Raw genomic sequence first — 25,771 nt, forward strand, 5'->3', positions numbered from 1 at the left:
CAAAAAGGGCATGCACATTCTTTCTGAGGAGTTCAGGGCTTGGGAAGGATTTAGAAGGAGTGAATTTAATGAGGATTTTACATTTTGAAAGCACTTTCCATACAAAGTTCTGAAACACTTCATTGGTCTCTCCTTGCTGTTTCTCCAAATTCCTCCCTTCTTCCTTGTCTTGTCATTTATTTCTGCTTCCTTGTATTATCCCAGATCCTACCTCAAGTTTATATCTTCAAAAAAGAAAAAAAAAGTAATCTTATTATCTAATAGTGAGTTTATGAGCCTTTTTCTCTTCCAGGTGAGTAGACCTATGCTGTCATAAAACTTCATTCTTTCTTTCCTCTTATATTATGACAGATGCTTTAAATGCTTTTTTTATCAGCAATCTTCTACCAGTAAAAGACTTGCTTTTTTATTCTAGGATGCGTCTTAATGTTGTAACCTCTGGCTCCCTGTTCCTTTTTGTGACTGCACATGTCCTTTGACTGCTTTGGATTGTGGGATGCTGTACCATTGAAGTCACACATGTCCCTGCTCCTGTAACCCTCCTGCACCACCAGGCTCTTCATTAAGCATTTTGCTGTGCCAAGCTGGAAATCCTGCCTGCAATCTGTGGGCAGGAATCACCTGTTTCTCCTCTCTTTGTTCCTCCCACACTTCAGCTCATCCTGGGTTGTTCTTGCATTTTCCTGACTGCTTTGTTTATATTGTGCCAAAGCAACAGGACTGAAGCGTGCTTGTGTAACAGGCAGTGTCTCTGTCACCAAGAATCTTCTTGTCCTAAAACAACAGGACAGTCCTCCTAAACTTTTTAAGCTCTCTGTAGTCCATCATCTTCTTTCTGCCTCTAAAGACCATTTAGGTTTGTTCTCTGTGTAGAAGGTATGGTTGGGAGAGGTTTGCTTGAAAAGCTGTGAAATGCTTTTTACAGCCACAGAACGTACATTTAAACTGTTTGATTTGCATTGGGCAGAAATGCAGCTGCAAGTTACTGCAGCCCAAGCTCATAAAGGGAACTGGGAATAAAGCCTTAGAATCTCAGAGCCAGTTCTGTTAGTCCTCTGTCTTAAGTAATAGGGCATCCTCCTTTTTACTGTGGCAGGACAGGTTCAATCCGACTAAAATGAAGAAGGAATAGACCAAAGTGTAACAAGGTGAGAGGGCAGCTTAATAAAACATTGTACCAAATGAAGACATGAGACAATTAGTCTCTGCTGTTCTTCATTGTCTTAACACTAAGGATGGATAGAAAATTTCTGCAAGAAATCATTTTTCTGGATATTTGAATATTAGACAGAAGTGAGATTTCTAGGGTGAACATGTAATGGTTGAATATCTAGTGAAATAATGACTCTGCAATAATTGAGCTACTGAAAAGATGAGCAGGGAAGAAGAGACTTTTAGCTGGACTTCCTTAACTGTTCCACTTCTAGGTTCTTGCTTTCTGTATGTGTGTGAATAAGCTATTTTAAAATGCTGTCCTTGAAGAACTGTGCGCCTTTAATCAACCTGTGAGAACTGAGGAACGCATGAGCCTCCTACAGAAGTCTTCCAGGAAGAGCAAATAAGGTCAGGCTTCATGTACTGAGTCTTTGAAAAGTTGCAGGAGAGTCTGTTTTTAAGTCATCTTTCTATGTTGCAATAGATTTTGGGGATTTTTGCTTTCCCAGTCTTATCCTTTTCAAAGTCACCTGTCAAGAGTATTGGAGTGTATTCTTTCTCATCTAGTTTCCTACATTTCTCTCTGGAATCATTGTTTGAGTGACTTCTCAAAGATTTGCACTGCATCTGGTAAGGTGAGTAGACTTTTCAGAGGGTTCTTTTGGGGGATAAGATCCTAAATGATATTTTAAGAAATGGGCACTGTTAAGTCTCCCTGTTCAGATGAATCTGTTCATTGCATCTGTCTGAAAATTTGTATCCATGCTATTTGTGCTACTTGGGGAATCTACAAGTACTCCCCATAAATCAAATTAATTTCACAGGCCACTTGTCTCCTTGAAAGTAGGCATTTCATGTATCCTGCTAGATATAAAAGAAGTCACTTTAAAGCAAACTATCACTGATAGGATTTCTGACACAATAGCACAGAAACTTCAGAGCACATCCATTTTATAAGCCAGTGTTGAGCTTTAGTCCATATTTGTTCACTTTAGAGAAATTATCTTCAATGCCAATCTTATATGTGTTCAAAATGGAGTTAAGTAGGATTCAGAAGTTTAGCAGTTTGACATATGACTGTCTCAATTGCATTTCAAAAACATGTGAGCTCAGTTACCAGTTAAATGTGACATTCTCTGGTAAACTGTGGCTTTTAGCACAAGCACAAATGTAGAATAAAAAGTGATTGAATTACAGGGCTTGAACATTGCTTAGAAATTCCAGTGCTGATGAACCAGTAGGTAATTTTCTGTAGCCTTATGATGCGGCTATAACCAACTTTATTAAAGGTTTGGCTGCTTTAATAATTCAAATTGTGGGTGTCTTTTCAAAGACTCATCAGTAGCTCCATTAACTTCTGCCTCTGCTGTGTCTCTTCGTTGTTGCTCCTTTGCTGTCTGCCGGCCCGTGACGTATCTGTTGCAGTGTTTCCTCACTGTTAAAAGGAGGAGGGTAGAGCAGAGGTAATTGCAGTCTGTGTGTGAGCATGTTCTGGTACTGATTCCTAGTCAGGATGATGTAGAGGTGATGCTTGTCTGTGCTGGCAAGAGTGCAACCAGAATACTGTTTGAATGAGTCGCAGCAAGACTAAGTTAGTTATTTAATTATCTTGAGAGTATCTGAGGGAAAAAGTTAGTAAATGTAACCTCTTAATAGAGAAGCCTATGTCCCTGCAGTGGGCTTCCTGGAGTTGGCAAGATCACAAGGCTGGAGGAGAGACCTCAGGAGTCTCCTGTCCAGCATCCTGCTCACAGCAGGGACAACTCTGGGGTCAGACCAAGTGCCCAGGGCTTGAAAACCGCCAGGGATGGAGACATCTCAGCCTTTTGGGGCAGTTTGAATGTCTTTGTGGTGGAAAAGATTTTCTGTACATCCAGTTGGAACCTCTCCTGTTTTAACTTAATGCCTGTTGTCTCTTGTCCTCCCACCACATGGAGAACCTGAGAACCTGGATCCATCTTCTCAATCCCTTCCCTGGAAGCATGTGGCAGCAGTGAGTGCCCTGGAGCCTTCCTTAACTCAGGCTGACCTAGCCTGTCTCCCTCAGCCTCTTTTCCAGTCCTAAATGCAAGTGCTCCAGCCCTGACTGCTCTGAAGGTCTTGCTCCAGTTGTTTCACAGCTTTCTTGATTTGTCTTGGTATCTGAACAAGACCAAGTCAGTCTTGAAAAGTACTCTGTCCAGCTTTTTGTTTTCTGATATGCTTAATGCTACTTTCATACAGTGTTTACTCTTGAATTTTAAACGGGAGACTTAGTGGGGCCTGCTTTGGCCTTCCAGGAGAGACACCTCAAAACATCACCTGATGTTTTCTTTGGGAGAACATAGTGTCTCCCTTCTAGTTTTGTCTTTTTTTTTTCCTCTATACAAGATGTTTCCACCATTTGATAACTAGAATTTCTGCCAATATTTAATATGAGCAACACTTCTTATTCTTCATTGAGAGTAAGAGTAATGATTTAAAAAGGCAAAGATTGATGATGGCTACTATTTACTTAGGATCAACAAGCTTTTTGTAGTGACCTATGAAGTAAAAAGAATCACAATAAAAAATGTATTGAGCAATTCCCCACTGAGCTTTCTGCTGAAGGAAGTACATCTTGCTGAGAGCCCCAAGACACTTACCATACTCTTCAAGTGTCTGGTCAGCAATTTCTTGTTCCCGTTTTCCTATCATGGGCTTCCAAATTATTGAGCATCCTCCTGTTATTCCGGGACAACTTGTGCTAAAGTCACTGTCAAACCTGTGATACTTTTTTGTTTTTCAAACCTAGATTCCCAAGGAAACAAGGCTTGTTCAAGTGTGCTGAAGTTGGTTGCTGCCATTATAACTTAATGGAAGTATCTGGTTGGGTGATCATGTTTGGGTGATCCAAATGAGTGCGCTGGTGAGAGAGAAGCAGGCAGAGCCCAACTAGGGTAAAGCAGCACTTTGTTTCTGTGCTGGGGTTTGAGCATGCTCCTCTGTAGGGAGGTAACAGCAGGGATGGGAGTGCCTGTGAAGGTTAGCAGATGCTGGGCATATTTTACTGCTGAAAGGACTGGCAGGATGGTGAATATGTCCCAGAGAAGAGGGCTGCAGTAACCAGAGAATGTGACTTGCTTAGCATCTGGCAAAAGCTTGACCATACAGACTTAGGGTGGTTTTTAAACTTGAAGAGAAGTTTCTCACTGTCCCTCACCCTCGACCCTGATGTGATGGCATACATTTATGGCCAATTCTAAAGTAAGCTGAACTGGGGAACCACACTAGGTTGAAACTGCTTTAGTTTTGTTTTTTACCTGTGGGGTTTGGTCCGAGTTGGTTTCCTGATCCCCTTCACTGTTAATACAGATGTGCTGATGAAATGGTAAAGCTGTGTGCAGCAGGATTGAAGCACTAATGGCTAAAAGCAGGGTGGGGACTGCTGCTTGGAGTGATAGTGGTCGTTATCATTAAAGTGCTCACTGACCCAGAACCCTAGTAAATAGTGTCCTGTTTCCTAGAATATGGCTGTAGCTATAAATAGAATATAATTCTTTTAGAATGTACCTGGTATCACTGTCAACAAACCGTACCCCTCTTTACAGTCTGGACTGAGAATCTTCTCTTGCTGCAGAACACAGCTTATTTTGAGTGCTGTTACTGCGCGTTCTTTGTGCTGTGCTATGAGGTTACTTGCACAACAGTGTTCCAGTGACCTAGAAGTGCAGGTTAGTGTAAGTAAAGTTACAGCTGTATGTATGTATGTATTTATTTATTTATTATGGCAGGGATGATTCCTGTAGCAATTAGTTCTTGTTCTAACCTGCATATTTCTATGTAGCTTGATACTTATTGGAAAAGAGAAAGTTCTATTGTGGCAGTAAAACCAGGTGATACTTGTCTGAAATTTTAATGAGGGAGTGCACCAAAGCATTTTGAGAAGGCTGCCCCCATCCCAGAGTATAGGGTGTTGGAGGGGTTTTTTCCTGTTTCTTCATTTCAGTGCATGGTAAGAAGGCACATTTTCTTGGTGAATTAGCTATATTTAGTGTGAAGTACACTGTGATATTCTGGCTACTTCTAAAATATGTTTCTTCTATCCTAAGAAATTGTAACAAGTAACCATAGTTTGGTTCCGTGAGGTGATTTTGGCCTGTTAAGAAGCTGATCAGGGCACAGAACTGTATCACAAACTTTTAGGTTAAGCAACTTAAAGCTGTGCTTAAATCAATCTATCTGGAAACTTTAGCTGCCCTGCTGTTGTGGGCATTTTCAGATGTCTTGGTACTTCCTATTGGAGAAAGAAAGGTTGGGTTGATGGGAGGAGACAGTGACTTGATGGATAAATGCCTTGGCATCTTCCCTGCCTTATCAGCCAGCAAAAATGAGTGTAGGAATGAAGAGGAGTAATTGCAGTTCAAGTACGTGGTGGCTGGGGAGGGAAGAGAGGATAATTTGCTGTAGGATCTGATTTTGTTGGATGAGGAGCTGCTGGGGATTGTAGAGGTTTAAGGGTTCTTCATCACTGCTGTTAGGTCTTCACAACAGCAGCAGAGATTCACTCATAGCAGCAGGCTGGTAGAAGAGCAGTTAAAGAATGCAGCTATAATTTGTAAGGAATATATGTAGGAGGACATTAGTTATTGTTTTCATTACTTTGAACCTGAGGATTGTCCTCATCTTACTGGAAAAACTGCACAGCTGCTGTCAGGCAGGAGGGGAATAAACCCACAGATTTTTTTTTTCCTTAAAATCACTAGCAGAGATGCATACTTTGATTCTGTACTTTTTAATGTATTATGAGGGAAGTCATAAATTTCAGTGGTGTTTTGGAAAACATAGGTTTTCCTGTGCTCAGGGAGGGATATGGTATCTTATTTCTCCATCTTACTGCTGTGGACAGAATAGAGGAATAACAGATTGTTTGTTGTGAAGTGACATGAGGAGTCTGGTCCATCATTTCTCATGATTCCATACAGGGTGGAGGGCTGGTGGCTTTGTTTATTTGTGCCTTCTGAGCCACTTGAGTTATTGCATTGGACAAGGTATTGCTGGAAGAGTTGCAGCTGTACTGGAGTCATCACCAGCTGCCACTTGTGCAGCCCTGCTCCAAGTCCTGCTTTTGGGCCATGTTTCTAGACTTGTCTGCCTGCTGCTGCTCTTCCCATTTGAACTTAAGACAAATTTTTGATTGCAAACTTGGGGACTTCCCAGATAACCAAATGAGAGGGGAATGGCTTAAACAATGTTCTGAAGCTGAATATTTTAATTCCTCTGAGTTAAATCAGCAGGTACTTGTTCAGATCAATGTAGTCCTGTGAGCTGGGGTGGAATAAACTTTTTTGAGTGACATTAGGCTTGCTTTCTCTTCTTTCTCTATTCCAGTCGGACTTCTCTTGGATTATTCACACTGGCTTCTACACTCAAGGGATTATCATCAGGAACCAGAAGGCTGATGAGTCTTTGAATCTCTTGAGATTGTTAGAGCTGTAGGTGACGGACTGAATTTCACTGATGAAACTCAAATCAGAGATACCCTTGAGGTACTTAGGAGTACCTCAGTACCTCCTGCTGGAGTTAATATTCTCTTCCATCTTCAGGGAAAAGAAAGATAATGTTTGTGAAAGTACTTACAATGTCCTGAATACATCAGCAGTCTATTTCTTATCTTTTAATTTCACTGGTTTTGGTGATAAAATTGTCCTCTAGTGCTCAGCTTGATTGAACAGTTTTCTGCTTCATCTAATGGTGGTATGGGTAAAGATGATTTTTATTTTATTCCTTCCCCTTCTCTCCTCTGAAACATTGTCTGTTTTGAGTCTGTGGGCCCTGCTTGTTGTACAGCGAATTTATCTTTGAGCTACTCTCTAGCTGTTAGAAAATGAGAAATTAATTTTGAGTGTGGAACCTTTAAAGTCTTGAGACTGATTCTGCCAAAATAGTTAGGGGAACATTTCTTGACCTACTTAAAGGAAACTACTTTTTTGTTTGGAAAACAAAAAACCAGACCTTTTGGGCATTAAGCATTTTTATTTCAGACTTCGGTGTTTCACGATGCCTTGATTTAATGAAGCTTTGAGAGTTGTTCCTGTTTGGTCGGGCTACAGCAAAGGGCAGTTTGTTTGGGGCCTGCGTGTTTTGAGCCCCCTGGACCCCCCTGTGGTCTGTGCTATGTTATTTACCACATCTTAACTTCCCTATACTCGAAGAATAAGTGTATTTTTGATAAATCTGTTGGGAAGACCATTTTCTTCCTTTCTTTTATGATAGTCCTGTAAATTGTGCTACTGTCTGTTGTAGTGAAATTTTCCTGGTATTTGATTTGCTGTGTCCTTTGTTGGTCTCATCATGATATGAGGAAATAATGTGGATATTGCTATGTATCTAGCAGCTGTGACTGTGTGATGATATTTTTTAAATCCAAACAGCCTTTGAATAGTTTTGGTTCTTTCTCCAGACAGTACTGGTTTTGGCAGGGCCTTTAGACATTCCTGCTCTTAATTCATGGTATACTTGAGCTGTTATGAGGGCTCTTTAGGGCAGATTTTCCAAACTAGCCTAATAATAACTGAAAATGGAAATGCTAATCCTCTATACCTATGGAGAAGGAAGGATAGGACAAGACTTCTGGCTGTTGAACTTGACTGTCTTGAAGTAGTGTAAATATTGATGACAATGCCATAACCAAACTTCTGAGCACAGAGTCTTGATCCAGCCAGATATTCTCAGGAAAAAGCCAATCTGTTGGTAAGAATAGTGTTCAAAGGATTTAAGCCACATTTATAAGTAGTAAAGAAAGACCCAGAACCAACAAAAGTGTATAAAGACATGAAAATTGTAGCAGCTCTTAGAGCTCAAACATGCTGCTTCAGTTACTAGTAAAATAAAGGCAATATTATTTCAATTTTAAGAAAAAGGTTAGATTTCTATATTCTGATTGATTGTAATGAAATTATTTAATGATTGCAAATTAAATTATTAAAATATGCAAAGTAAACTTGCAGTAAAAATGTAGAAGGTGTTTCAGTTTGTCTTAATACCATTGATAGGTATAATGTTGAACATATATGTGAAATCTTTAACTAGGAAAGAAGTAATAAAATCCTTAATATGCATTGTTGACATGCATTTGAATTATTACAGCAGGCCTTAATTTATGAGCATGTCAGCTAGATTTTGCCAGGGCATGAATGTCTGGCATGTTTTCCACCCAGCTTGAACATACCATGACTATTTAATTTAGAGATTTATTTTGTTTTGAGGTAAATGGTAGGAGATATGGAGCTTGGGGCAAAGACATGTGTAAGGGATTGTATCTTGCTCTGATTTCAGCTGAAGTACTTATTTTCTGGTTTTGATATCAAAGACTGAAATAATCTAATGCTTGAAAGTACCCAGAAAAATATTTCTAGTGTGTTTCTAATGAAGATGTCAACTGCTTGCTGATGCTGCTTGTGCAACTACAGACTGTTTTGGTTGCTTTCATCATAGGTGGCCAGTCAGAAGTCAGAACTAAAAAAAGTAGTGTGTCTGCCTGTAAGATTACTTTACGTGGTATGAATTTGGGATACTTATTCAAGATCAGTTAAAATTCTGTACTCTTTGATTAAAGATGGTTACAAAAATGTATCTTCTGTCCTGCATAACTGATTTTGTTAATTCCTGAAATAATTCTTTGAGAACAGCTATGCTGGAGCATTTGGTGATGTGCGTCAAGAGTATTTTGTCTTCAGGAAGGACAGATCCAAAAGACATGAAGATCTTTGAGCCTTTAAGGACTCAGGTGCAGGAAATTTTTTGTGTATAATAAGAAATGCTGTTGAACATGCAGATTTCAGATTTTGGTAGTAAAGTAGCATGATTCACCTGGTTTCCCTGCTTTCTTGTCAAATGCTGAAGCACAGTGCCAAAATTCTTCTATTTTCAAACTTCTTTTGGACATACTGGTATACTACATGAAACAAGGGACTATGAAATCCAGCCTATGGTTGATTGCAAAGTGGAATGTAGGGGGTGCATTGGCTTGTGCAGCCTGAGAACCACACAAATGTTAATAACTGGTAACTGTGTAGTCACATGTCAAAACTTTTGATCGCATTGTCTCTTCTTGCTTAATATAACTCAAAGATTCAGAAAATGTCTTCTCTGAGTGAGGACAGTCACTACCCTTCCCCACCTTCAAAAAGTAGCAGTGGGTTGAGCAAGGCTGTTGATTTTTGCTGCAGGATTTGGTGGGAAGAGAGAGCTGGGGTGGGTGAACCCGAGGTATACAGCAATTCCTGAAGGCAAGACATAATGCAGTGTGGGAATGGTTTGTCAGAGTGTCCAGGATGCTGCTTTGGGCTATAATATGTATCAAAATGTAGCCTGAAAAGGCTACATAACCTTTTGAGGTCCTTTCTAGCCTTACGATTTGATCTTCCATTGATATGGAGCCTTTTCCTCAGCCTTTGCAGCAGATAATGAGGTCTGGTCTGACTGCAGAAAGGGAGACTGCAGTCTGGAAAACTGCATTCACATTATTCTTTTCTACAGTTTATGTTTAGCAAAGGCCTGCTAAACCACCACATTTTTCCATATATGATTCATGAAGCAGATACTGATTTGTAGTCAGCTAAATGTCATGTTGACTTTTCTGACACAGAACTAGAAAGGACTCTGTCTTTAGGTATTGAGATTTAAATTTGAAATCAAACTGCTTTTTATAAAATAAAAATATTTAGGCCTCACAAGTAGATTTAATCTTGAGAGTTAAAAATTTACTCAGATGCTTGCTCCTAACCAATGCATAGTCTTCAAAATGGGAGAGGTTACTGGTTAACTGGGAGTACCTTGGAGCACTCAGTGGGGCAATGGTGGCAGATCTGTCTGGAAGCAGTTTGGGCCTGCTGGAGCAGAGCTGCATAGGTCAGCTGGACTTGGGCCACGGAGATGGATTTCAACTGGGCTGGATTTCCTCCAGACCTACTGGTGTTTGATGGGCCTTAGAACTTCAAGATGCACCTTTCCTGGAGAGGACAGTTCTTATAGTAGTGTATCCATTTGCTTCCCTTCTTCTGTGCTAGTAACATTTGCTAGATCTGAGCTGGTTGGATTGGTCATAGGTTTCTCCTTCAGCTGAACACAGAGCAGAGTCACTTCCCATATTCCAGGAGTACCATGTGTTTTGGTGATGGACTTGGGTATTGTAGTCAACAGCCCTTCTGGATGAACCACTCCTGAACTGAGGGAGAACCAACAGCAAAGGATTGCGGGAGAGTTGTGTGTTGCTAAGCCAGAAAATATTAAAATATTCTCTAGCAGGAAAGTAAGTTTATCTCAGAACAGTATTGCCTGTGTGTTTCTGATAGAGAATGGGGAGCAGCTAATGAGACTCCTGTAAATGATTGACAGTGATGTACTGAATACCCATTTAATTATTGTAAATGGAAGATCTAATTCTTCCTCACTGGTGTTCAGCCTTCTGCTGTCACTGTGCTTTCAGAGCATGGTTTGCATGCAATTTCAAGATGAAGAATTGAAAATAATTTCTAAGATGCAGCTTGAAATTAGGATCATACCCACATGTAATCTGAGTGTTTTTGTCAAGGTGTGTCTGTACCATGTGATGTCTTTTCAAACCTCTTAATAATGAAAAGCTGTTTAAAACTTTTGGGTATGTCATGTTTGTGCATAGATGTGTGTTTTGTGTGACATTGATGTGATTGGGAGTTCATAAAATGAATGGGATTGGCAAAAAACATTTTACAGTTACTGAATGACCACAATATTTAAATATCAATAATTTTGCTTTAAGGCCTGACTGTCTGGGCATAGATCTTTGTATTAGGACTTGGAGAGCACATGTTGAAAACACTGAACTCCACTGTAATTGTCATAGCTAGGTTGCTATAAACACAGTATGAGGGATTACTTGTGCTTTATTTCTGTCACCTCTGATGGTACTGTCTAATGAATTTGCTCTTTATCCATCTGCTGCTTAGCAATGAGGACAGTATCTCAAATTCCCAGTAACTGACTCCTCTTAAATGATCATTTCCTCTGTGGTGGAGTCATTCCATTGTTTACTGAGCATAAAGGTCAGCATTTGCCCTGTGCAGGGGGCAATTTGAGGCAGGAATTGAGAGGAAGGGGTTCTCTAGGGAACATCAAAAATGAGCAAGAGTTAGGAGTTTTATATCCCATGCTGTTAGTGGAGGTTGGAGGCAGCAGGAAACTTGTAAAACTGAAAGTCAGAATTTAGATGCTGCAGTTGTTGCCCTCTCGATGCAAAGTGTAGTGGCCTTCCCAGGGGGAAATGTGTGTCACTGTTCTCCAGCTCTGCAGGCAGGTGAGAGGGCACATTTTGTCTGCATTGCAAGTGTGACACTGAACTGACTGTGACTTCCTTCCTTTGGAAAGGATTCTCTATGCTTGTCTGGGATATCCCATGCAGTGTCCAGGGAGGGCTGGTATCTGTTGCGTGACCTCATCAGGCTTCTGCAGGGCTGACTTGAAGAGCAGAACTTTCTGAAGCTGATTTGATGATACCCATCTGAAACTGATCTCAGTGCTCAGATGTCTGCATTTTCCGTAATTCTTGAAATGGCTTTCATCGTGCAAAAGCTGTTAAAAGAAGTAAAGTAATGTTCACTTGTTATAACATCCATTGCCTGCAGTTTCCAGCCCCCCTTTCACTTAAAAAGTGAACATTTTACCAAGTCAAGAACTGTAAAATACAAATTACTGCTGTTGTTACTATACATTTATCACCACTGACACCTGATAGTGTATGCTCTCATCAGGGTGAGCTTGAAAGAGAAAAAAAGAGCATGAGAAATAACACCTCACTTCTTAAAATTTTAAAAGGTTTATTGAACCACAAAATGCGATTGAATAAGAAAAAAGGGACAGTGCTAGGTGTTTAGCTGCAGCCAGAGGCACAGCACCCACACGTATAACAATCCTTATACATGCCAACCCCCAGCAAGACAACCCTCCCCACATGTGCACATGTCACTCTTCTGACCTAGCTCCTCCTTTGTCCCGCCTCTTGGAGTCTGTGCAATCCTTCCTGCTTTGACTTTCCCAATTGTCAGGCATCAACTTCCAGCATCACAAAATTTATATAAAAAAAACATGAGATCTTAACAGAACTTATTTTAACCTTGTACATTAAATATTTGCGAGAGCAAGCATCACACTATCCATTTATTACAAGGGCATAGTTCAGGGGTCTTTTGTTGTTGTTCAGAAAATAACTCTGTTGCTTCTCCTTGCTCAGTCTCAAAACCTTGTGGGAATTACCATGGCAAGTCCAGCTGTAAACCTCTCACATTCCTCTTAGAGATGTAGTCCTAAGAATTGGTGATCCTTCTGTGTGCTTCCCCATAGTTCCTTATTGTGGGTAGTGAGGGAGCAGAGCTTTCTTTGTTTGGTGTCAGTCTTCCTTTAAGGGAGAGGGGCTGTCAATGGCTGAGAGGATTAGAGGGCGGTCTTGAAGTTTTTGTGCACTTGTACCTTTAAGATTGCCTTAGTTTTCAAAAATCTGCTTGTCCAAGGGATGGTGTAAAGATTGGAGGGGATATACAGATGGATTATATATTTGATCTTAAATGGTTTGCCTTTCACTTGTTTTCAGGTCAGCTGCAAAGCTGACATATAGTCAGCCAGTGCAGTAAATGCACTACTGTATGGATGTGCCATAATGGTATTCCAAAAAAGTATTACTTTTTTACTGTTTGCTATTAGAAATTTTCTTTTGAAGGTATTTCTTCAAAAATATATCAGTGTCTTGAATCGCCACACATATTAAGTATCTGGTTATTATTTCCTGAGCATGCCTCTTTTATAGCTAATAAATTCTTATTACTGTTACTAAACCAGAATTTTTCTATACTGAAAATAGTGTCAGGTTACCTATGGAGCTATACTGTCAGGTCCTGGAAGGTAAAAAAGGGTAAAGGTGACTGGAGTTTTTGTGCTTTTCCTTGTTGGGCAGCATCCATTTAGAGGTTATTTTTATCCTTGATGGCTGTAGTAAAATTCCACATAACTAGTAGGCCAATATGATGAGTTAAAGAACAGCATAGTCAGTATTTTTAAAAAAATTGCTATGGAAATACAGCTGAGATTTCCTGAGCTAGTCCTAACACTGTATATTTATTGCCAGCTATTCTTGCTTGAATTGGAAAATACAGGTTGTTTGGTATATAGTTTTCAGGTTACTCTCCAGGCTTAAATTTTGGAGTTCTATGGAACAGATCCAGGCATATTGCTGATCCTGAATGGCTGGACCCTATTTCTGAGGCATTTAGCTCATGTTCTGACTTCAGGTTGTAAGGAGAGGGAGAGCTGAGTGTCCAGTGGAGGCAGTGGAATGTCAGAAGCCCGAGCAGTGTAGGAGGTTTGTATTTCCCTCTCTGTAGATTAAATCAGATTAAGAACACATTGACTTCCCTTAGGAGTTTTTTTACCTTTGGGGCACATAATTTTAAAATCTGGGTACAAAGAAGCTGACTTCCATGAAACTGGACGAAGAAAATGAGTTTGAATGAAGCTGACTGCAAGGGTACTTCTACCCTTATCCAAGGAGGAGGATTGTCAGCTCTGATCAAATTGGGAAAGAGTTGCTTTTGGTGGTTGTGTTTTGAGGATGACTATTATGAATTGCTTCCAATAGAGAAGGAGGGAAGAAGAGATTAAGAAAAACTGTTCTGTGTCCCCATCTCTCAACATCCTTCTCAACTATGGTGAGAACACAAAAGGAATAGAGCAGGATTCCCTGTGGAGGAGATTTGTATTCAGGTGGTGCTTTGCTTTAATATTTGCTTGCAGAAGTGTAGTTTTGGGGTTTTTTTTTACTGGTGACGCAATACTTGTTTCTGTGGCTTTGATCTACAGCTATAATCTGATTAAACTGCAGGTCAAGGAAATTAGCTGTCCCCTGACTTCAGCTGCCTGTAAGAGGAACAATAAGATGTAAACTACTAAGCACATAAAATTGACAATAAGATGATTCTGTTAAAGGTGTTTTTCATTGGCTATTTATTTTATTTCTTTTTCATTGGTATGCTAGCAGTGTTCTTTCAAGGCACATGGAACATTTAATTCCATGACCCACATCCTGATGATCTCTTGCCACCTTCAGTAAGAGCTGACATCACCCAAACCTGCCAGCTGCCAAAGCAAGCGATTCCAGAACTTTATGCAAACTATGGTAATTTAAATTAGATAGCAACATTTGAAAGTTTGGAACACTACAAACTTGTTCTATAGAGGTAAAACTTCAAAGTTGTTTAACAGTACACATCCAATGCACAAACAGGTAGAGTCTGTACACAAATTAATAAGTAAAATCTTTCTTGGATGCTGTATACCCCTGTAAAATCGTGATTCCATGTATTTGCCCTTTCAGGGAAAGGTGTGTGAAGCTGTTGTCTGGAGCCTGTTGTATTCAGGTCATGTTGGATGAATGTGTGGAATCAAAATCAAAGATGACGTTTACCCACAAGTTAGATACCTCTGTTATTCAGGCATAACCATCTAGGTTTATGCACAATCCTAAGATTGCTGTAAAAATATTCCCTTTTGACAGTCACAGAGATACAGTTACTGTCTACTGTACAGTACTGTACAGTTCAGGGAAATCAGAGTTATGTTTCAGAATCCAACCTTTAGCAAAGTGTACCAGCTGTAAAGGATTAGTAAGCAGAAAGCCTCTAAAAACTATAAAGAAAGCTTTCAGTTTTAGCAAGTATTAGTGGTAACTCTTAGGAATTGAAGCAAAAGTACTTCTTTTCCAAAAAACTGTCAACCACTTGTATCAGCAAGTTTTTCTCACATCTGAAGTGCTAAACTCCAGACGTGAATAATGTCTTGGATACAGTGGTTGGAGGCTTCTGACCAACCAATCTCCCCTAAATATGGTGTGCAATATTCAGTGTCCATGCTGTTAGTGCTTCCTATTGCTTCCACCGGCCCTGAATCAGCACAAGTATGCTTAGAGACAAATAAAGAAAAGAAACCCCACTGAGTATTAAACCCGTTATAAACTTTAGTTGAAGATAACTGTTACTTTGAGGAAAATCTAAAATGCTAGTTGCAGGTTGTTGATTTGAAGTTCCTTCTGGGTGTGAGCTTTGCCAAATATTGAAATTATGAAATTATTGATTTAAATGTGTTTGACTTTTAGTATGCTAGTATAGAAAATCTACCTTTTCAACCCAAAATGAAAGATTTCCCGCATTTATTCTATATATTCTCAGCATTTTTCTGTTCCCTTTCAGAAGAATGAAAACTTTCTGGCAGTGCCCTTGGTGAGCCTTGGGATCAGTCACCTCCTGCTAAGGCACATTAGGCTGCAGGTGCTTTTTATTGTGGTACAGTTTTTGCACACACCTCCAGGAAATAGAAATGCAGGAGTATGATTTTTTGCTTGGAGTGAAACTCCTGGCTATTTAATGTTTTTTGGTTTTTAGAATCACAGAACATGTGATTGGAATCTGATGGCTTTAGTAAGCCCAGCTGCCTGGATTCATTGTCCATTTTAATCATGTGAATCCTCAATTCCTTATCGGAAGATTGTGTTGCTGAGATTTCCTGAGGGAACTGATAGGGTTGCTGATGCTTAGGGGAAAACTAGGTGGAATTCCCCTTCAGGAACAGCTGTGTTCTGTGTTGGCTTTGTGAGGTCTGGGGTTTTCCACGTATTTTGTAGAACTTGTCATGACACAGCAGATCATGCCTGGCACATCCTGACTGTGAAAATAAGAGAGGTGTGGTGTGAGGCTTGACTTCCAGAAACAGAGGATGTTAGCTGGGTAACACAAAACTTCTGCTTTGAGAAGTTTGGCTTAATTTTATTGGCTTGTCTGTGCTTGATAATGAAGGGGGAACAATGTCTTGTTAGCAGACTCCTGCTTCTGTAGAATGGATATGGTCCTATTAGAGATGCAAGGTGGTGTATGTGGAACTGAAAATTCATGATTGAATGCTTTGAATTATAGCAGAACTCAAGACAGATGTTGGAACAGAAATTAGTTATTTTGTGGACAGTTGTAAAATAGATCCATTTGTTCAATGATATGCAAATAGAGTTGGAAGCCAGATGGCAACAAGAGGAAAACTTGAATAGAATGGTTAGCCAAAGAGGTTGTATGATCTTTTCTGATATGATTTTAACTCCAAATTAAGCAAACTTGCTCTAATGTTAAACAGTAGGTGTAACTGCATGATCTTTTGATGTATCTTTCAGTGTGATGGGGGAAACTCTTCAAAATATATATACAGGAGAGATATCCCAATATTTATGGGATTTTCTTAGTGTAATGCTTACCAGGTTAAGGGAAACAGCTTGTTCTCTTACTCTGCTTTGGGAAAACTTAATTAACCAAGAATGGTAAAAACTTGGAAGAGGGAAAATGAAATGCGTCTTTCTTGTCTTCCTTTGCCAAGTCCAGTGGTTCATTCTAGATTAAATGTAGCCGCTGAGTTCCAGCAAAACAGAACTTTATATACTGTCAGGTTCTTAAGAAAAGTTTCTTTTGTCTCCTGTGGGGACTTAAATTTTTATTTATCCTATACCTTTAGAACATGGAGAGATGGTCCTGACTACTGTATTTTAAAGTTTTAAGGCTTTTCAATTTTATTAATAAAATGAAAATTCCTTTATTTATAAAATGTTTTTACTGAATTGGATGGGAGCCTGTTGTATTTCAGTTTAAAGTTTGACGAAAGCACAGAGCTGAATCTACGTATTTGGTTACGAAATGATAACGAGTAGCTATTGTGATATATCAAGGTGGTATATGGAAATACTTGATATATAATTTTTTGAACTATGGTTTGTCCTTATTTGGTTTTGGACCAAAAAGAACTTAAGGAAACTTGACTGAACTGCTGAGTCCAGCTGGGCAAGGAGGTACTTCAGAATATTCTTGAAATGATACAATGTGTAAACAAGCCCAACCAGCTTTTCTAGCAGGCAACCTTCTTTGCCACAGAATGAGTAATTCTATTGTAAATTCAGTATGGGGTGATGCAATAAAAGATATGGCCAGAAAAGTTTCTTAACAATGTTGGATGATAAAAGGAACCATTGGCAGTGAGAAACTCCTCAGTCATTACCAGTCAACTGCAGTTGGTGTCCACTAGGAGTCCTTGAGCACCAGCAAAGGCCCATTGTGAAGTTTGTTTAAGGAATGGGCAGTGCACCTCTCTCTGCCCCTCTCTTTCTCTCGCCCCCCCCCCCCCCCCGCCCGCTTTTGCCCCTGATACTTCTCCATGATGCAGAACAAGTTTTGTACCCAGTTTTGCCCCCTATTATCCTGGCTTAGAATGCAGCTATTTGAAATAAATTGTTTCTAGGTGGAAATGAAAAGCAGCATACTAATGTTAGATCGACTTTCCTAATTCTTTTGACCTCTAGGAAGTACTGAAATAATTTCTATACATATAATTAAAAATTACAGAGACAATCCCTTCAGTATTGTTTATTGCAATTTTATAAATTATACAAGACAGTGTGTGTTATGGCTGTGAAGCGACTGGTGTTAAAGTCTCTTGTTCTGTGAGCCCATGAGTCTTGTCTTCCAAAAAAAAAATGTTTTTAAATAAGTATTTTCGGTAGAAGCTCTGGTCTAGTCATATGATTGGGTCTGTGCATTTACGAAAAGTCTCTTGGCACTTGCACTGATAGACTGAAAGTCTGAGACTTTCTTCATGTGAATTCTCTAGGCAACAGTGAGGGCAAACTTTCGGGGGGAAAAAAACCCCACTTTTATATTTCCTCTTTTAAGAATTATACTTGGTGGAAGGTAGTTCTGCATAAGCAGTTTCCAGAGGAGCAGTTTTTGGCTTTTAAAGGGCAGAGCCTTTGTGCCTGTAAGAGAATTCAGGGCTCTTGTCTGTGGGCACAGTCCTGCATATCCTGCTAGGGCTGAGTCTCTCAGCATTCATGGCTTAGGCAGCGCAGATTGTGTTCTCAGCCCAGAGGAGACCTTCACAGCACTGGAAGATGTTTGAAGCATGAGCCAGACTGTAGGAACCTGGCTGGCTGTTTCGAAAAGCGATATTCCAGCACCTGAGCAAGTCAGCTTTTCCTTGGGAGCAGTGGCATTGCTGGCTGCCAAGTCCCAGTGCCACGGATCTGGCTCAGCTCTGTGCCCAATTGGATTTGTGCTTCAGCAGCACAGGGGCTGCTGAGGCACAGCACACAGAGGAGATTCCTGTCACTTCTTGGCTCTGTGGGGGCAGGATCTGTTCATTCCCATCCTGCTCCTGTGGCTGCAGCCACAGAGCCGTCACTTAGGTGCCTTCACTTAGATGCCTTTTGTTACCTCTGTGTGGATGAGGAAGAAATGTTTCTTAGGCTTTCAGCTTTCGCCTGACACAGTAGCTAAAATTTTCACTGCTTGTCTCTGTTATCTCTTCTTCCAGTATCCCCCGCTCTTAGGAGTTAAAAAACCATATTAACATCTTCTTGAAATAAATAAACTGAACAAAGTTGTCTTAAAGGCATTAAATTTGGATCAGGTGAGGCACATACAGATTCACTTCTGATACCAGTTAAGATGTACTTGTCTTTGACTTTTGTTCTTGACAATTAAAGCTCTTGGGGCATCCCATTGCTTCTTGGGTGGAGGTGGCTATGGTGAGCTGTTTTAGATAACGCTTGCATTTAATCAACAGAAATTCTGTGTAGGGACCTACCAATTTACATCTTCCTAGTAATGTATATCCTATTCTGATACCTTCTTCATGTGGACCTCAAAACCTTCCCTATAATTTGTGGCCAGTAGGTAGATCCCAGAACAAACTGAAAAACTGTGTACAGTCACCACAATTTCACATTGACAAGAGAAAGTAAATGCTGGTTTCTGCAGCCCCTTTAGGGATTAGGTGGTGCTTTCTTCTGGCTCTCCATTCTTTTCCAAGCTGGCATCTGACCTTCATGTTACAGACAATGTGTCTTCCATCTGTGGTTTTTGGTAGGTTTTTTGGTTTTATTTTCTGAGGCAGGTGAAGGGAGCATTTCATATGCTGGGAGGATTCCATGTCCAGTGTGGAAAGCTTGCACTCTCCAAATCTACATCATCACTTGAATGCAGCAAGAGCAGAGGGACATGTCCCAGCCAAACCAGGCAGCCTCATGTCTGTTCTGCCAGCCCTAGGTTGTGTCCATCAGACAGGCCAGCAGCGCTACTCCTTGAAGCTTTATGTACTGCTGTCACAGTGCTTAAATGTAGCACCTCCATTGCCTGCTCCAGCCAGACACTGACCATTCAGTCAGGAATGTTTATTTATTGAGGACTGTCCCAGTGTTTCTCTTTTTGGGAAGCTATTTGCCAACCTTCACCAGTAGTGGGGATTTGCAGAGGATGGTCAGTGCAGGAGTTGTAGATAGTTACCTATAGTTGCCATTCTTTCTGTGTGTACTGTGTTTTGTTTTTTTCCTTGAAAACCTGATCAAAGCATTACTTTAGGGATGCAGTTCAAGGAAGAGAGGTTATTGGGGAGGCCATAGTCTTATCTCTTCTCTCTATGAAAACTTGTCCAGCATGGGGACAGGAGGGCTGTACTAAGGTGCTGACAGACACTGATGAGAGTTCATGTTGCTCTGACTCTCTTGGCTCCTGCCACGTTGGACACTGCTGCCACATAAAGCTTAAAATATAAACCATAATGTAAGCATTTCTAGTTTGTTCAGAAAGAGGCATAAGCAGGGAAAAGTGAACAGTTGACTACTCTTATGGGATGAAATAAAAGTAGTCATGCTGTTGAACAACAGTAGCTCAAATCCTGCACGGGGTGAGTTGTAAGCAGATTCACTATCTCATGAAAGTGTTATGGCATAATTCAGTTATTTTGATCTGTTTCTAATTTATTGTCTTACTACTTTCTTACAGGCAGGCAGAAGTCCTGAAGGCTGACATGACAGGTAATTGCCTTTATTATACAGTTGATATAGCTTATTAATATTTGATTACTGTTTTTGTTTTCCTTTTGTGTTCTTTTGCTTATCATTCTTAAGAATTTGCTGGAAAGTGTGTGACCTTATGTTAAAGGCTTGTCCTCTGTATATAAATAAATAAATAGTATTTTAACAACTATGCCCCTTTTGTCTGTACCTAATACATATTTTTGAAGTTGACTTTGGATGTTATAAACGTTTGGTGATGAAGGTCCTGTCTATGCTTCTCTCTGTGACTCCTGCCCAGACTGGCACAGGAATTCTGCACTTGGGATTAGCCGTGATAAGGGTGGTTTTAATGGGTGAGGAAATGCTGATCTGAACATTATTATGTGTTGTGAATGTAGTAAGTTCATAATAAGCACAACATAAAGTGCAGCCCTAGAAATGCTATGAGCTGGGATTTAAGCTATATATATTAATGGGAAATGGTTTCTATTAATGAATCAGCACTGCTTCCCTCATGAACCTTTGCTCAACTGTGCTTGTCACGTTGGTATAGTGAAAGTAGTAGGCTGGTGTAGTCCCCATAGGAATATTAAAACCACCTGGATCCACCTAATCTAACAGGAATGACTCCACCATCAGCATCAGGATGGTTTCTCTGGGGTGAGGCCCATCCCTTGTGTTCCTGCAGCCCCAGCTCAGGTGGTTGTAGAAGGCACAGGAAATTGGACTCAATAGCAGGGAGCAGTGTTTGCACTCACCCTCTGGGATGGGGAGCAGATGACTACTGAAGAGATAGAAAATGGCAAGCATGCAGGAGTACTTGCCCACAGTGTTCTCTAAATATCAACAGTGTAGGTCCATGCACTGTCCTATGTAGCATCCCTCCATGGATTTATTGTCTGCTAATTATTTTCAGGCTACACTGGAAATTTTAGTAAATTCATCCAGTGGCAAGAAATTCTGCAGCTTACAGAGGATCACATACCTCTTGTTTTGTTTTTTAACTTGTCATCTGCAAACTTCGTTCTCATCTAGTTCTGGTGTTGTAGAAGAGCCATCAGTTAATCAGTGAGCACTCAATCCTCAACCTCTGTAGTTCTTGTATTTCACTATTCTGAGGAAACTGACAAAAGCAGATATTTGGTGGTGTGTATCTTACACTGAGCTCTATTCTTTCATTTTGTAAATGAGTGAAAAATCAGATTAACTCCATAAATTTGTGTGTATTTGTTTTGTGTTTTTTCTTTCTTGTTGAACAGATTCAAAGCTGGGTCCAGCAGAAGTCTGGACATCCAGACAGGCTCTACAGGACTTATATCAAAAAATGCTAGTGACTGATTTGGAATATGCTTTAGATAAAAAGGTGGAGCAAGACCTGTAAGTACCTCATTGAATTTGTGTGTATGTATGTAGTCTGGGCTGGGGAGCAGGGAACCTTGAGACTTCCAGAAAAGCAATTGTATCCTATGGAATTATTGTTTTATTTCCTTTAAAATGAGAGCTATGCAGTGGGGGAAACATGAGAATGCACTGCAGAGCTGATGAAGAGCATTCAGTAGGTTAGTGTTTTACCTCTGGTAGTTCAGAAGCAGCCATATCATGCAGGAATGGGCTTTAGAGAACCAGATGGGGGCAGAGGAGCTAAGGAGCACCAGTCTGCTCTGCTGTCAGGGAAGGGCAGAAGGGCTGAAGTCTGCATTTTCCACAAAGGAGGAAATTTGCCTGGTGCAGTCACCTGGAGCTTTGAGCAAGGTCTTGACACGAGCCAGGGAGCCCGGCTAGCTTAGATGGTTTTTGTTTTCTCTCCGACTCGGTGCCAAGGAGGGGTCCTTGGCTGGGCTGCTGTATGAGTCCTGACCTGGATTAGAGCTCACAGCTCCACTTTGAACACGCGTCCATGGATCGGGCAAAGAAGCAGAGGAGGACTTTCTTCCGTTTTGCAATTCACAGATTTATTTTGCAAGGGTAAAGTCGGAAGAAAAGACAAAGCTCAGGGGTCTGACTGTCTCCTTTTAAAGGGTTAACTCGGGGAGTTGGAAGTCAGGAGAACAAGTTAGGAAATAAAGCCGGTGGGCATACAAACTTTCTACAAATCAGGTACAGACAGGTTAAGATAAGCGGTAACAGTCATGGGAATTTTCTAATAAACTTCCGAGGATTAGGGGATTTCCAACGGCGGGACAAGGACGGGGTGGAGCCGCGAAGGGGAACGCAGGGCGAGACAGAGTTACCTGAGCCGCTTTGGCTGGGACACAGGCAAAGCGGAAATGCACGGCGGGGAACGGTGGTGCCACCGGCTCGGGTATTTCCCGAAGGAAAAACAGAGCCGAATACGGCTCGACAAAGGAGCGGGTGTCCCGTGGCGGTGCGGGGGGGACACAGTGGCGCCGGGCCCGGTGGAGGCGCGGGGCCGGGGCGGACCCGGCGGGAACGGCAAGCACAGCCGTGGGGGCGGTGGAAGGGTGGAAGGCTGGGGCCGCGGGCGGCCCGAGCCCCGAAGGGGAAAAGCAAACACAAAAACCTCTAATTTTGCTAGCAACTGTACACTCGCTGCAACAAGGTCTAACAGGAGCTGAGTAGCTGCTGAAGAGCTGTGTTTTAAGCCTGGTGAGATAGAGCTGGGCAGAGGGAAGAATAATCAGGGGAGAACTTAATAGGTTGCTTATGACACCTTCAAATTCAGCTGGGTTTTCTCTATGCCCTGAATCCATTCCCTGTTATTTAAGGTGCGGACATGGGTTGTAATAAGTTTAGTTAACAGAAGCATGTGGTTCTTTGATTGTTGAGGGAAGCCAGATGAGTAAGCTGGCTGAGTTGTCTTCTCCACACTTCCAGTTACAGAATGGCTTTTAACCCTCATTTCTGTACCCCACATCTTGTTTTAGGGAGGTACTTCTATGCTGCTTAAAATAGAACAATTGCAAGCAATATTAATGATGTGTTAGCCATATGCATCTATACAGGTATATGTTAGCTATATATATATATATATTTCAGGATCTGTTTCCCTGGATATGAGAGGTGAGGAAAAGTGGTTATTGCATATTTAACATTTGTTCTCATCTGAATGTTGTCTGAATTTGAATAGTCTTCACGTCTGCTATATAATTAAACAGTTCTTTCTGTTGCTTATGCCATCTGCACAAGACACTTCCAAAGTAAAAAGATAAATGCTTCTTTTATTTTCAGTTGGAATCATGCCTTTAAAAATCAGATCACAACACTCCAGGGTCAGGCGAAAAACAGAGCAAATCCGAATCGGAGCGAAGTTCAGGCGAACCTTTCTCTGTTTTTAGAGGCAGCTAGTGGCTTCTACACGCAGGTGAGTTGCACAAAGTAGAGGATGGATGGAGGATCAGTTTTAGGGGGGGAAAATCTGTTCTTTGCCCTTAGCTTGCTGCTGTATTGGATTGAGCAGTGCACCTTGCTGTGTTGTTCTCAGTAGGAAATATCTGTAGAGCTGATGATGGGCTTTCTTTCAATTTATCTTAAGCTGAAATTTCTGTTTATCTGGTAGTTGTTTTGGTGCAATTTAGGTTTTGTTATAGTAGAATATGCTTTAAAGCCTAAACCCCACTCTTTTGGGTAAGGTCAGAGGGTCCATTTCTTACTGTACTCTACTGTGACTGCTCAGAGCAAACATGAAGCATCAGGAAAGGGTAGAATGGTACTTCTTTGCACTGTCTCTTGCCTTCTCGATGTGAATCTGTTGCCTTCTTGAATTACTGCCTGTGTGAATCCTCTATTAGGTCTAGCCTTCACTGGCTCTCCAGTCCCTCTTAAAGCCACTTACTCTATCTCTGCAGTGACTTGTGGTGAGGAATTTCATCTTTTAATTGTAATGTCTTGCAGAAAGGTCGACACAAAAAAACCTCAAGCTCAGCAGATGAGTTAACTGATGATTGCATTGTACTCTTAGTTCTTTTTTCTGTCATTTCTCTAAAAATTCCCATTTGGCTTCTCATTCCTATGTATGTGTTTGTGGGCCATTGCCTTCATTCGTTTTCATTCACTGTAAAGTGAAGGATAAGCAAGGATAGTCAGTTTGTCCTTGGATTAAGTTATTCAAGAACAGAAATATGTGCAGAAAAGACAGATGCACAGGATGTGTGTGATGACCTAATGTTTTGTTCTTTGCCCCTTCCTTGTGACTCCTAAAACTGATGATGAACATTGAGATGTAAGTCTTTATTTTTGACAACAATTAGTTCACTTCTTGGAACTTTTCTTCCCCTAGAGCAAAACTATATTGTTGAGTGCTTTTGGGCTAAGAATCTTTTGCAAGGTTTTCAGTTAATTGCCAAAGGAGTGTTATTCCTATTCATATACTTATTTCTTACTGACATATTTTTGCCTACACTCTTTCCTACATTAGATTTCATTAGATTTCAGCTTTAAATTATGGAGAATAAGAGTCAGTGAATGATAATGGACTTAGAGATAACTTGCCTTTCTTCCCTTTTTTCCCCTCATTTGGTGTCTGCTTCAACAGCATTGTGGTTGCTGAATCCTCTCTGTGTTCAGAGTAAACTTCATCATGGCTAATTTACACTGTCTTCAGCTAACAGCACTCACAGTAGGTATTCATACTGTATCATTTCCTAGCTGGATTCCAGACATCTGCAATGCCAACCCTAGGGTACCCTTTTGGCTACCCAATTTTTTCCCTTCTGCTTTTTTTTTTTTTTTTTTTTTTTTTGAAAGCTGCTTGTTGGAAGCAGACAGTTTGACAGGCTGTCATGGTTGCCACAGGTATTTTGCCATCTACACTGTTTGTCTTGCAGAAGCCTTGTTCTTTCTGTCAGTGGATCAGGGAATTTTACTTCTTTCTGAGTTTGACACTACAGACTGGGTCATCTTTCTGTTTGCTGTGATGTTAATCACATTTTCAGTCTAAAGCCTTGGCTCAGCCAAGGTACACGTTCTCCAGCTGTAAGGCCTTCACAAGTGACATCTTTGAACAAGATCGTGAATTCTCTTAATTTGGTGTCTTTGAAGGTGTCAAGTTGCTCTCTTTTATCCAGCTTTCATCTGCGAGATCTCTCTTTTTTGGGGATTTTTGCTTACTGTATAAAGACAGACCCAAAGGGGAGAGAGGTGTGACACAAATCTCTTTCTGCAGCAAGCAAAAGCATTGCGTCACATCTTGTTGACAGAGTGTGTGTCTCTGTCAGCCATGGGCTTTCTCCATGCCTTTATCTGGAAGTGCAACCCTCCCGTAGATCTCTTTTATTTGGAGACTGAGCATGTTCCCAGCTGGGAGAAAGTCTGTTACTTCTTAACTGCACTTTTTAACCTAGAACTCAGTCCAATACTCTTTGCTCTCTGGTTGCCATTACTCTGCCGAATATTCGCTGGAGTCTGTTAGGAAAAACTTCAAAAGTGCTTATTAGAATGGCAGATTTGAAGTTTTCTTTGCATCAGCTTTTGAAATATTTGATCAAGTAGCTGATGCCTTGTTCTTGAAAGAGTCTCAGTGTTGGATTAGCACAAATATTTACTGACACCTCAGCCACTGAACTGTTAGTATTGCCTTGCGTTGCGCACAAACTTGCATGGTTATGTTCCAGCTTCTTTCTGAAGTTTAAGTTGGGATAGTGCAGTTTTTTATGTTGGAACAAGCTGCCTTGGAGGGTGAGGGATGTTCCTTTCTATTATTTTTAGAGAACAGTGTTGCTTCTTCAAGGTGTAAAACCCACTGTGTTCCTCTCGGCTGTCTTACTGTAAAACTAAAGCAAAGAGACAAAGCAA

General features: G+C 40.7%; 1 protein-coding gene across 17 annotated transcripts in view; it reads left to right on the top strand.

The window, feature by feature from the left end:
• SMG7 (SMG7 nonsense mediated mRNA decay factor) overlaps positions 1–25,771 on the top strand; it is a 52,744-nt gene that overhangs the window by 1,112 nt on the left and 25,861 nt on the right. For all 17 annotated transcript variants that reach the window (XM_086842683.1, XM_086842687.1, XM_023931633.2 and 14 more), the window contains 3 exons: positions 20,007–20,038; positions 21,280–21,397; positions 23,210–23,342. In XM_086842683.1, coding sequence (XP_086698809.1) covers positions 20,007–20,038; positions 21,280–21,397; positions 23,210–23,342 — 283 coding nt within the window. The remainder of the gene's footprint in view (positions 1–20,006; positions 20,039–21,279; positions 21,398–23,209; positions 23,343–25,771) is intronic.

This window comes from Cyanistes caeruleus, chromosome 9 (genome assembly GCF_971803275.1).
Source record: "Cyanistes caeruleus chromosome 9, bCyaCae1.hap1.1, whole genome shotgun sequence".
Lineage (NCBI taxonomy): Eukaryota > Metazoa > Chordata > Aves > Passeriformes > Paridae > Cyanistes > Cyanistes caeruleus.